This window comes from Mustelus asterias, chromosome 21 (genome assembly GCF_964213995.1).
Source record: "Mustelus asterias chromosome 21, sMusAst1.hap1.1, whole genome shotgun sequence".
NCBI lineage: Eukaryota > Metazoa > Chordata > Chondrichthyes > Carcharhiniformes > Triakidae > Mustelus > Mustelus asterias.
The window spans coordinates 54,195,211-54,208,746 of record NC_135821.1 but is presented as its reverse complement, the minus strand read 5'-3'; the positions used below and the strand labels follow the sequence as shown (position 1 = coordinate 54,208,746).

Here is a 13,536-nt window from a genome sequence, read left to right as displayed (position 1 = left end):
TTTCTGCAAGTTTACTGTAAAATGGCTAAATGGACTCTGCCAGTCTTGCTGTGCTACTCTGTGGCTAAATCAAAGATAGGAGTGTTTCATATAAAAGAATGAGAAGGTGCAATGTCAACCTGTCCATCAATTCAAACCACCCCCCCATCAACCCCACCCAGAGAAAAGCTACTTCTGGTAACCTGATAGACGGCGAATACAAATAATTGGGGATAGCTATACCGCACTGAATTTAATCAATTAAAACTTATATTTCATATCGACCACACTCGCTATTTCTTAGACACTTTTCTCAGGCATGTACTAAATCAAAGTACAAATTTGTTTTAAAACAAAATTAATCAGCTTCTTCCCACCCACGTAAAATGGAATAATGGGATAGCTGTGCTGCCAATCATGGCTCAGAAGTCACTCCGGAGACCTGAGCACAGAATCAACTCAGACACATCAGTTCAATGCTGATTGAGTGCTGCATTGTCAAGGGTGCCATCTTTTAGGTGAGCTTTTAAACCAACTTCTCATCTGCCCTCTCAAGCAGTGTAAAAGGTAACACAGCATTATGTGACCAGGGGGAGGTAACTTTAAAACAAAATCTGGACATTTGTTTTTATTTGTCCTGATGTCTGCAAGATGAAAAGCTTCGACAACAGGTCTTTCTTTTTAGCGATATTCTAGTTCTCTAATACCAAGTGACTATTTATCCTGTTGTTGTCTTGCATTGGCTAGCATGTTTCCCCACAGTGTTTACACTGGAAAAATATTTAATTGGCCATGAAAGTGCTATGAGGATATCAAGATCATGAAAGTTCTTTCCTTCCTAAGGAAGGCCTGCTTTAATTGTACTCTACTGCCACAGAAAGATGGACAACAGCAGGTTTGGGGACCAGTCCATTGAATATTCCTCTGAGTGTACAAGCCAATGAATCACATATTAGAATACAATTCAATTGATGCCAGCAGCGCCTTTTTGGTACATTACTCATGTAGCCATTTGTTACACACAAGCAAGCCTACACGATGGCTCGAGGCATCACCATTAAGTTCAATCTAATCAATACATGTGCGCTTTTTCAGCAGGAATAACCTGGATAATTTTCCCTTTCCTGGAAGGCAACTGAGGCAAGTTTTCACAAGCACACACCCAGAACTGGAGACTCAGTAGCACATCCCTTGATGCATTTGATCAATAAGCCTGTGAGACCTCATCCCATGTTTTGTTAAACAAGCAGAGTAGCTCAGTGCATAGATGCTCCAAACTTGGAAAATTAAAAAAAAATAATCTGCAGATATGCCCAAAAAGCTCGTACCGTTGATACCAATTTCTGAATTTGGTTGTGATTTCTTTTCTAGAGACAGCAAGTCACTCACTATTATAATTAAGTAATCCAGTTTATATTGTTATTCTTACAGGAATCATTTTACTATGCATATGTTTAGGGTACATTGTATCTGAAGTAATTGCCAGAATGTTTACTTACAACAATCCCCGGTAACTGGATTTTAAAAAAGGAATAATACAGCGCTTCATTAATTGCCTGATGGGAGAACATGGCTGCTTGTAGTCCTTATTTAATAGTGCAATCTTGCCAAATGTTGAAAGATCAGATTGACAAAATAATTAAATTTGTTTTTGCTTTTTGAACACATCATCTAGAATTTTTCCAGTTATCAAAGTTTCCAATGTTTTCTCATTTTAAATTAAAGGTACGTAGTTCCTTTTAAACTTTTTAAATTTAATTACCGACAGCACAGCATTTTGTTTGGCTGGTGTACAACGGATACATCTCAAAAACGGTTAAAACATTTCTATTTCTGGAAGGCACTAGGCAGGGGGCGGGAGGGGTCACTAACACCTCGTTCATTACACTATCTATTTGTCATATTAAATTACCACCAATTGGATTGTTCACCAGTATCAAGATGTGAAGTCAGGTGCCAGTGTATTTAAAAAGGAAGACACTTCTTTTTTTTAATAAAAAGGAGAAATAAATCAGCAGCAAATAAAGACCTACATTCATTGGAAGGGAATAATGCTGCAAAGCAGTTCATTCCCAAAGAATAAATTAAAAACACCCTGTTAATACTTCACACTAATAAAAGGTTTTTAAACCAACACATTCCCAATATTAACACAAAAAAAATATCAGTAGTGAGAATCATTTTTTTATAAAACTAAAACGATCCAGGGTCATCGCTGGATGTGCAATATTTCTGCACAAGAGTCAACTCACTCTAAACAACAACAGGCGTGGACCAACAAATCCCTGTGTGTTTGCCTGCGTGACAATTCTTCAACAGGAGGAAGGTAGAAGTTCTTTGCAACATTTCCAGAATTATAGGACAGTGCTTAGTATCACAGTATTCAGCTTTCCGTGGGTGCCAGCAGATTTATACAGTTGCTGAACCGAAGGAAATGGGGTCAATCCAAACCTCAGGTAAAACGGTCAAACGTTCACAAGATATCCAGTGTGTTCTCGCATCACATTTTTGGCTTCAAGGTATTTTTTTTTTTGAACAGATTTCCCGTGGACATCTGACCGGAAACACAGGACATTAGAACCACAATACTGCAGACAGAGCTGCACTCCATGCTTCGGCTTCCCAAATTAATGAACGCAAAGTTTTTTTTTTGGCCAGTTTGCATCTCTCCTGAGTCTCTTTTCTGGCCTTCAAGTGAGAAACCAGTTCTGTTAATCTCAGACAGGTAGATCAGTATAAGCATTAGAATGCTGTACTGACTCATTTCGTGAGGATTGCGTACACTCTGCATGCAGCACAGCAGTCACTATTGCTCCAGATCAATCTTCATTTTACTGAGCTGAGATAATACTGGGAGACAGTTTCTCCCCTAGATCTATAGCTTCTACAAGTCTGGCAGCTAGATTCCAGTTATAGGATTTCCTCCCGTTGTTTCTTGGTTTTTTGAATCACTTGGCCATTGTGGATTGATCCATTCTGGTTTCGTAGTAATTTCCCTTTCTCTCTGTCTGGCCAGGTGAAGATAGCTTCATCACTGTCAAGTTCAGATTCGGAAACCATTAAGCTGGTGTTCTGCGCTGGAGCTTTCAGCCTGCCAACTGCAATGAAACATTTATCAGCAATACTGCAGCACAGAACAGGGGTGGAAGAATCAGCTTGCAAGAACCTCCTTGAAAGACCATCTTATGCGGTATTCTTACTGGTGTAATTGTTATTAGTTTGATGATAACACTTACTTGGTAATGGAAAATAGAATTTTAGAAATTTAAGCAGAGTAACTACTACATCAAGGTCATAGTTCCACAATGGACCTACCTTGCATTAAGATGATCTTTCTCTACACCCTAGCTATGACTGTAACATTATACTCTGCACTCTCCCATTTCCTTCTCTATGAACAGTATGCTTTGTCTGTATAGCGCGCAATAAACAATACTTTTCACTGTATGTTAACACAACTGACAATAATAAATGAAATCAAATAGTTTAACAGTTGTCAGCAGCTATGTATTCCTATCCGCTGACACCCTAGCCCCATTTCGCTGATAATGTGTTGTCGGTGACAAATTAACTATTATGTGTTTCTTTGGCTGATCAGCTGAAGTAGGAATGTACTGTAGCAAATCTGAACATATCAACAAAGGCTCCAAAGTTTAACACTCATTAAGAGAAATAAATGTTCAAAATGAATACAGAAGCAGCATCTTCAAGTTTGTAGAGCAGGATTTTAGGGTCCCCGCTCCTGAAGGCGTCCACAAACGTAACACAGTAACTTGCAGAACGTGCTCAACTTGTTTTCATAAACATCATTACAACAGACATTTTACACTTCAGGTATTTGAGAAAGGTATCCTGCAGTTCAATTTCAAATACCAGCATCCTCTGGATTTGTGGAAACATGGTTAAATTTTCTTTATCCCAGTTAAATATTGAATATTTCAGAGATTGGGAAGGCTGATGTCCCATTTTTACGTAGATGGAGGTGGGAAAAAGTTCTTAAATGGTTTGAATTGGTATTCCACTGGGATTCTAATGAGATGGAATTAACTGATAGATTCAGTGAAGGCACGCCTAGGTAGCAACGATCAAAATATAATTGAAGTTTACATTCAGTTTGAGGGAAAGGTGAGTGGGTCCAAGACTAGTGTTTTAAACTTGCATAAGGCAATTATAAGGGCATAAATACCTAAAGTGAACTGGCAAAAAAGGTTATGGGATAGGTAAATAGAGATGCAGTGGCAGACATTTAAAGGCATATTTCAGAATACATAGATACATTCCAATGAGAAAGAAAAATTCCAAGGGGAGAATTCACTATCCATGGTTAACGAAAAGTGTTAAAGATTGTATCAAACTTAAAGAAAAAGCATATAATTGTGCAAAGACAGGTGGCAGGTCGGAAAACTAAACAGAAAATAAAAAGAGAAAAGAATGACAATAAGATTAATGGGGGTGGAGGGGGAATTGAAATATGAGAGAAAGCTAGCTAGAAATATAAAGATGGATAGTGAGAGTTTCTGGAGATATTTAAATAAGAAAAGTTAACAGTGAGCATCGGTCCTATAGGAAGTGAGTCTGTGTAATTACTAATGGGAAGTAAGGAGATGGCAGATGAACTGAACAAGTATTTGGCATCGATCTTCACCAGAGGATAAAGGTAATACCCCAGAAATAGCTGTAAGTCAGAAAAGGGAAGGGAGGGAGAAACTCAGGAAAATATCACCCAGGGAAGTGGCATTGAGCAAATTCTTGGAGTTGTGGTCTGACAAATCCCCAATCCGAATGAGCTTCATCCTCGAGTCTTAAAAGAAGTGACTAGTGAGATAGTTGATGCACAGGTTTTAATTTTCTAAAATTCCCCTGATTCAGAAAGGCTTATTAGATTGGAAAATAGCAAATGTAATTCCTTTATTCAAAGGGGAGGGAAACAGAAAGCCGGAACTCCACGCCAGTTAGCCTAACATCTGTTATAAGGAAAATATTAGAAGCTATTACTAAAGATGTTTATAGCAAGGCAATTAGAAAAATACAAGATAATCAGGTAAAGTCAACATGGTTGTGTGAAATGGAAATCACGTTTAACCAATTTATTGGTGTTCTTTAAAGGAGTCACGTGCTGTGGATTAAGGGGAACTGTACTGTATTTGGATTTCCAGAAGGCATTTGATAAGGTATCACATTAAAGGCTATTGTGGAAAATAAAAGCTCATGGCTTAAGGGGTAACATATTGGCATGGATTGAAGATTGTTTCCTGCTAGCTAACCATTTTCTGGCTGGCGGGATGTAACAACTGGTGTACAACAGGAATGAATTATTTTACAATTTATATCAATGACTTTGGATGAAGGGATGCTATGGTTGCCAAATTTGCTGATGACACAAAGATAGGTTGGAAAGTAAGTTGTGAAGAGGACATAAAGAGGCGACAATGGGACATAGATGGATTAAGTGAGTGGGCAAATGTCTGGCAAACCGGAGTACAATGTGGGAAAATGTGAATTTGTCCATTTTGACAGGAAGATTTTAAAAAGCAGCATGTAGGAAGGCACCCTACTAGTCATGGAGGATACCAAGTGATGTGGTGAGACTCGAGAGAGGAAAAAAAAGGAGTCAATCAACCCCTAAAAGTTAAAGCTTCAGCGTTTTTTTTGCATCCCAATACCTGGTTTGGAGTTAGACTTCAATTCCAGACTTTCGTGATCATCTGTCGCATCTAGTATTTTATATCTGCTTTTTCTTCTAGGTTTTCCTTTGCGCCTGAAACAACAATCCATAATATTTAGAAAATTATGTCAACTGAGTTGTGTGCCAATATTCCAGATATATTGCAGAAGAAATAAGATTGATAGATTGATTATGTATGCATAAGAGTGATATTTCTCCCCCACCTCATTCCAAAACTTAACATGTCAGACTTCGCTTTAAGTGATGCGTCGCTCAAGCATGTTGCCCCACCCTCTATATTTTATTCCCAGTAATTAATAATTCCAGATATATAGATTACCAAGCTGGAACAAGTAAACTGGGGAAAATTTAACAGATGATCACCCCGGAGTAAAAAGAAAAGAAAACTAATTTTCTTTATAAAAAGTGTTGGAGAGGATACACTGATAGCCTAGTGTCGCACATCTGTACAGTAACTTAACTGTAAGTGGGGGAACCAGTCCCTTCCTATATTTTGGTTCTCTTTCTATGTCTGATTTCTCATATTGATGACTGATGGTTTAATTAATGGGAAAATGTTTTCTGTTCTCCTCGCCCACTGAAATCAAAAAATATTTTTCTTTATAACTCAAAAGACAGACAACCTTGCACTCACACCCAGTACTGTGGTGCCTTTCATGGAATCTCAAAACACTTCACAACCAATTCATGCATTTGAAATGTAGTCACTGTGCTTTGTAATATAGGAAATACAGAAGCCAATTTGTTCACTGCAAGTTCCCAAGAACAGTATTGTGAATGATCAGATAATCTGTTTCTAAATGACATTGACTGAGTGGGTGGCACAGTGGTTAGCACTGCTGCCGCCAGGATCCCGGTTTCAATTCACACTGTCTGTGTGGAGTTTGCACAGTCTCCCCGTGTGCTCCGGTTTTCTCCCACAGTCCAAAGATGTGCGGGTTAGGCGGATTGGCCATGCTAAATTGCCCCTTAATGTCAGGGGATCAGTAGAGTAAATTTGTGGGGTTACGGGAATAGGGCCTGGGTGGGACTGTGGTCGGTGCAGACTCAATGGGTCGAATGGCCTCCTTCTGAACTGTGGGGATTCTATGATTATTACTGGTCAGAACTTTACTCATCAAGAAACAAGGAGAAACGTCTCGAGGAAATGGCAGAATTTAAATGGTTGGATGGGGTAAATACAAAACTCTCTGTTTGGGGCATCAAGGAGTGATTCATCTTGCCCTACATTTGGAATGCATTTTCATGGATGAGCTTGGCAGGACAATGGAAGTCCTGCGGGAAAGAGGAACAGTTAGCTACTTTGAAAGAGGAAGGATCTGTGAAGAAATCTCGAGGAGAAGGCTAAGGAAAAAGACAGTTTAGGTTTGCAGAGGATTTCTGATCATTACCTTTTACAGAAGCAGAGGACCATCCAAACTAGAATTCCAATAGCGACCAATATGACAAATGCAGCTATTACAACATAGAGAACACTCCATTCTAGAGGGGAAAGCAAAAAGTCAGGAATACAAATTCTTAGTCGATGGAAAAAGAATTTGGTTGTTGGTGCTAGGCACATCACATAAACAATTCTCTCACTCCATTATGCTGACAAAAAAGTAGACTTCAACTCAAAGATATTGTTTGTTTTTCCAAAACAGCCTGTTATTATACAGGGTATTCCATTTATCAAAATTATCGATTTAAATATATATATATTTATTATATAAATACAGCATATACATAATTTACAAGGCCAGTTTCTATATTAGAAATAAAGAGAGACTGGAAAATCTCAGCAGGTCTGTGACGAGAGGAACAGAGTTAAAGTTTGGTGTAACATTATGACTCCTCTTTGGAACTGAGTAACGGAACCAGTTTTGAAGAGGAGTCATATTAGACTCAAAACGTTAACTCTGTTTTTCTCTCCACAGATGCTGCCAGACCTGCTGAGATTTCCCCGCACCTTCTGGCTTTTATTTCAGATCTCCAGCATCCACAATATTTTGCTTTTATTTAAGTTCTTATGTTAGGCTAGTTTTGGAGTCAAGCTAATGCTGGGCTACTTAAGTGAAATAGTGAAGTGAGTAATTTCCAATATCAGTTAATAAAATGTGTGCATATGATACACTGGTATCAATTAATTCAGCATCTATTCAGATTGATTGGAATCTTTTATCCTCCGTTTGCCAAATATTTGAGGCAATTTTGCTCCTTATAAAACAAAAGCTCAGTGGAAACAGAAGGGCCACAAAAAGACTGTTCACTGGGCTGAAAACATGCTGCACACATATACATCAATAGCAGCAAGTGAAAGTGCTTCAGGGGGATCTATTTCTAAATGGCAAGCGTTGGTCCCTTGTGAAAAAAAACCTACTCCTAACTTGTCCATCCACATGGTTAATCAATCACTGCATCCTTGCCGAACTATCCAATTCCACTGGAATGGCCCATCTATTCTCAAACAGCCATCTCCAACATCAGCCTCTCGTTTCTGCATGGTCACCTCCAAATTTCTCCCAGGATCCACCCATTACCCTCTCCCCATCTTCACCTACACACTGCTCTTCAGTGACACGATATGCAGCATGGGATCAGATGCCAAATGTGCTGATAACTGAACCTCTTTCACTTCCCCGAACCAATTCTGTCTGTCTGTCTGTAATAAAGTTATTGAGCTCCGCATCTTTGGAGTGTGGGAGGAAACCCACGCAGACACGGGGAGAATGTGCAAACTCCATACAGTGACCCAAGCCGGAATTTTATTCAATGCAGAGCTGAGCTTTATATAACTTCTCAGCCAGACCACACTTACTTCCAACCTCCCTTATCCCATTTGCTGTAGAAACTCTCACCTGTGCTTTCATCACCAAAAGATTTTCACTTTCATGGATACATTGGTCTTCTATCCTCCAAAACACTAAATTTAATCCCCTAAATTTTCCTGATTCCACCCACCCCAACTCTGCAACCTTCTCCAATTCTCTGACCATTTGCCAATCTCTCTCTTCTAACCGCTCCAACATTGGTAGCCAAACCTATCCTCTGGAATTCTCTCTCTTTAATATTTCACCTTGTTACCCCTTTACCTTGTCTTTATCAGTCTCATTGTCAACCAAGTTTTCAAGCACCTTTTGTGACTCTCCCTCTTCCACCCTTTAAAAAGTAACCTTTTTAATAGCTGCCAAGATCTGAACTTCTCTTTCTCACTGACATTTTTGGTCTAACTGCATTCGAGGGAAATTCCTTAGAGCTACTCCCGATCCGCCATCAGCACTTCACTGAAATGCAGCGGGATTTGGAAATACATAACATAATCAAGCAGAGTCAGCATGGCCTCATGAAGGGGAAATCATGCTGTACAAACTTATTAGAATTTGTTGAGGTGGTAATGAGTAGGATTGATAAAGGGGAACCAGTAGATGTAATAATGCTTTCAATAAGGTACAGCACAAAAGGCTACTTAATAAGATAAGAGCCCATGGTGTTGGGGTAGTATATAGTTCTTTACTCAGAGAGTGGTTAGGGTGTCAAATGGACTGCCTGCAGTGATAGTGGAGTCAGACACTTTAGGAACATTTAAGCGGTTATTGGATAGGCACATGGAGCACACCAGGATAAAGCTCGGCACAACATCGTGGGCCGAAGGGCCTGTTCTGTGCTGTACTGTTCTATGTTATATTAGAATGAATAGAGGACTGACTAACTAATAGAATAAGAAGTTTAACAACACCAGGTTAAAGTCCAACAGGTTTATTTGGTAGCAAAAGCCACACAAGCTTTCGGAGCTGCAAGCCCCTTCTTCAGGTGAGTGGGAATTCTGTTCACAAACAGAGCATATAAAGACACAGACTCAATTTACATGAATAATGGTTGGAATGCGAACACTTACAACTAATCAAGTCTTTAAGAAACAAAACAATGTGAGTGGAGAGAGCATCAAGACAGGCTAAAAAGATGTGTATTGTCTCCAGACAAGACAGCCAGTGAAACTCTGTGGGGGGGTTACAGATAGTGTGACATGAACCCAATATCCCGGTTGAGGCCGTCCTCGTGTGTGCGGAACTTGGCTATCAGTTTCTGCTCAGCGACTCTGCGCCGTTGTGTGTCGCGAAGGCCGCCTTGGAGAACGCTTACCCGAATATCAGAGGCCGAATGCCCGTGACCACTGAAGTGCTCCCCAACAGGAAGAGAACAGTCTTGCCTGGTGATTGTCGAGCGGTGTTCATTCATCCGTTGTTGTAGCATCTGCATAGTTTCCCCAATGTACCATGCCTCGGGACATCCCGTCACACTATCTGTAACCCCCACAGAGTTTCACTGGCTGTCTTGTCTGGAGACAATACACATCTTTTTAGCCTGTCTTGATGCTCTCTCCACTACTTACAACTAATCTTAAAGACTTGATTAGTTGTAAGTATTCGCATTCCAACCATTATTCATGTAAATTGAGTCTGTGTCTTTATATGCTCTGTTTGTGAACAGAATTCCCACTCACCTGAAGAAGGGGCTTGCAGCTCCGAAAGCTTGTGTGGCTTTTGCTACCAAATAAACCTGTTGGACTTTAACCTGGTGTTGTTAAACTTCTTACTGTGTTTACCCCAGTCCAACGCCGGCATCTCCACATCATAACTAATAGAAGACAGAGTTGCGATAAGAGGGGCATTTTTAGGATGGCAACCTCAAATTAGTGGAGTGCCACAGGGATCCACAGAGCTCTGATGATGAGTCATCTAGACTCGAAATGTTGGCTCTATTCTCTGTCCACAATTGCAATCCGATCAGTTGAGATTTTCCAGTATTTTCTGTTTTTGATCCATAGTGTGCACTGAGGCCACAATTATTTACAATATATATGGACTTGGATGAGGGAAGTGACTGTACTATTATCAAGTTTGCGGATGACACAAAATGGTTGGGAAGACAACTGGTGAGGATGAGTCTACAGAGGGATATAGACAGTTTAAGTGAGTGGTCAAAAAACTTGATGGAATACAATGTAGGAAAATGGGAAGTTATGCACTTAGGTAGGAAGAATAAAGGAGCTGAATATTATTTAAATGGAGAAAGACTGCAGAAAGCTGCAGCACAGAGGGATTTTAGGGTTCTCGTGCATAAATCTCAAAAAGCTAGCATGCAAGTTCAGCAGGTAATAGGGAAGGCAAATGGATTTTTAAAAATTCTTTCATGGGATGTGGGCGTCGCTGGTTGGGCCAACATTTATTGCCCATCCCTAGTTACCCAAGGGATTTAAGAATCAATCGCAATGCTGTGGCTCTGGAGTCACATGTAGGCCAGACCAGGTAAGGGTGGCAGATTTCCTACCCTAAAGGACATTAGTGAACCAGATGGGTTTTTTCCAACAATCGACAATGGTTTCATGGTCATCAGTAGATTCTTAATTCCAGATTTTTTGTTTATTGAATTCAAATTCCACCATCTGCCATGGCAGGATTTGAACCAGGCTCCCCAGAACATTAGTTGAGTTTCTGGATTAATAGTCTAGCAATAATACCACTAGGCCATTGCCTCCCCTTAATGTTGGCATTTCAAAGGAAATGAAGTAGAAAAACAGGGAAGTCTTGCTACATGTATACAAGGTACTAGTTAAACCACACCTGGAATACTGTGAACAGTTTTGGTCCCCTTATCTAAGGAAAAACATACTGGTATTGGAGGCACTCCAGCGAAGGTTCACTCGGTTGATCCCGGATATGGTGGGATTCTCTTATGAGGAGAGGGTAAGTAGGTTGGGCCCGTACTCATTGTAGTTTAGAAGAATGAGAGGCAACCTTATTGAGACAAATTGGATTCTCAGGGGGATTGACAGGGTTGATGCTGGAAGGTTGATTCCTCTTCTGGGAGAGTCTAGGACCAGAGGGCATAGTCTCAGAGTAAGACAGAGATGAGGATAAATTTATTTTTTCAGAAGGCAGCGATTCTGTGTAATTCTTTACTGCAGAGGGCTGAGGAGGCTGGGTCATTAAGAATGTCCAAGGCTGAGATAAACAGATTTTTAATCAGTGAGGGAATCAAGGGTTGTGGGGATAACGCAGGAAAGTGGAGCTGAGGCTTATCACGCCAGATCAGTCATGATCTTATTGAACGGTGGAGCAAATTGGATGGGCCAAATGGCCTACTTCTGCTCCGACACCTCATGAACCCTATTTACATGCATAAACATAGCTTCTGCCACGATTCTGGCAAACTAACAGTGAGGGATCTGAAACAGTTCCAAAGCATTTCCTGGATCATCTTGCCGCATTGGCCGGAAGTTTACCAGCACGCCCGCCCCTATTCCAGGAGCGGGCGAGGCTCAGAGAACGGCATTCTCCTTTGGCCTTGGGCAGGATCGTATAAACCTCACCCAAAGCCACCCTATTTCCTTTCAAATTGCCCTTTGCAATCCTTACTTGAAAAACACACCCGCAATACTCTGCACGTCTGAACCGGCCCAAAATGGCCTGACCTGAAAACCGGCGTGATCTGAAATCCGGCTTGGGCTTAGTCCTGTGGTTTCCGGTTTTGAGACACTGCACCCGATTTCATGCTGCTTGTTTGGTGTATGCTTCTTTCCCAAATATTTTTTAAAATCTATTTAATGTTTACTACTGCAGCGCTTGTTGGGCCATCACATATTTTTAATTTAAGTTTTGGCATTTTCAAAAGGATTTTTGTCAAGGAAACCCAGAGATCTTGTATGCATGATAGCTTATACACAAGTTTATACAGTATAATTTTTTCTGTAAACAGTTTTTTAATATGTATACCATTCCCCAAAACAATTAGACATACTCTGTTATGTATATTATGTCCCGTTTAGAATTACTTAAAATGGGCAACTCGATTCAGTTTAATAATAATTTTCTCCATCTTACCACAGTTGCTTTCTCCATCTCCCAGCTGAACTCGAATGAAGTTCTCCATCCAGAATGGGTCACAGAGACAACGTTTATTGAAAGAATCACACCGACCATGGTCTGAGCAATTCAGCTGACAGACTGTAATCAGGAGGCAACAGAAGTGAAAGGAGGGGAATAAAGCAGATCAGTAACGATTCTAAACTCTCAATGCCTAGTGAGTTACTTTGCTTTCAGTTAAGTGCCTGTTAATGATTCTCAATTGTTCTCATTCCTCAGGTCAAAGTAACCTGCGTTCACGAAAATCACCAAGCCTCTTGTGCTACCAAAACAACGTTATCTCGATTTAAATGTAAAAATCAATGAGGATGAACAGTTCCTACTCGAATCAGCTCAACACTTAAGTGAGAATATCACCACAGAGGTATGAGCTCCTGAATGTAAATGTATTCGTATTTCTTGGCAGGAAACAGATTTAATGGCAGAGCAGGGAGCCAAATCAACTGTGGACACTGCATTCTCACAGGAGGAAGAAGAAATAGTAAAATTGCAAAGTGAACAGATGTATAGCAACAAAGAATTTTATGCAAGGCAGAATCAGGTTCAGGTTCTTCCCCATTAAAGGCAACTCTTCATGATATACTGACAAGTAGGGTGGCACAGTGGCACAGTGTTAGCACTGCTGCCTCACAGCACCAGGGACCCAGGTTCAATTCCAGCCTTGGGTGACTGTGCAGAGTTTGCATATTTTCCCCGCGTCTGTGTGGGTTCCCTCTGGGTGCTCTGGGTTCCTCCCACAGTCCAAAGATGTGCAGGGTTAGGTTGATTGGTCATGCTAAATTGCCCCCTTAGTTTCAGGGGGCTTAGCAGGGCAAATACGCGGGGTTATGGGGATAAGGTCTGGGTGGGATTGTGGTCGGTGCAGACTCGATGGGGCAAATGGCCTCCTTCTGCATTGTAGGGATTTGATTAAAAGAAAAAGGAAGAATTCCTCCTTTTCCACCAAGCTGAGAAAACTGTATGATGGCC

The 13,536-nt window shown here is 40.6% G+C and overlaps 1 protein-coding gene across 2 annotated transcripts in view; it reads right to left on the bottom strand.

Annotated features, from left to right (window-relative positions):
* Positions 1–662: 662 nt before the first annotated feature.
* Positions 663–13,536, bottom strand: part of kiaa0319l (KIAA0319-like ortholog) — an 88,113-nt gene continuing 75,239 nt past the window's right edge. For both annotated transcript variants that reach the window (XM_078237903.1, XM_078237904.1), the window contains 4 exons: positions 12,526–12,648; positions 7,057–7,147; positions 5,643–5,737; positions 663–3,077 (listed from right to left, as the gene is read on the bottom strand). In XM_078237903.1, the coding sequence (XP_078094029.1) occupies positions 2,890–3,077; positions 5,643–5,737; positions 7,057–7,147; positions 12,526–12,648 (497 nt within the window). In that variant the 3' untranslated portion in view covers positions 663–2,889. The remainder of the gene's footprint in view (positions 3,078–5,642; positions 5,738–7,056; positions 7,148–12,525; positions 12,649–13,536) is intronic.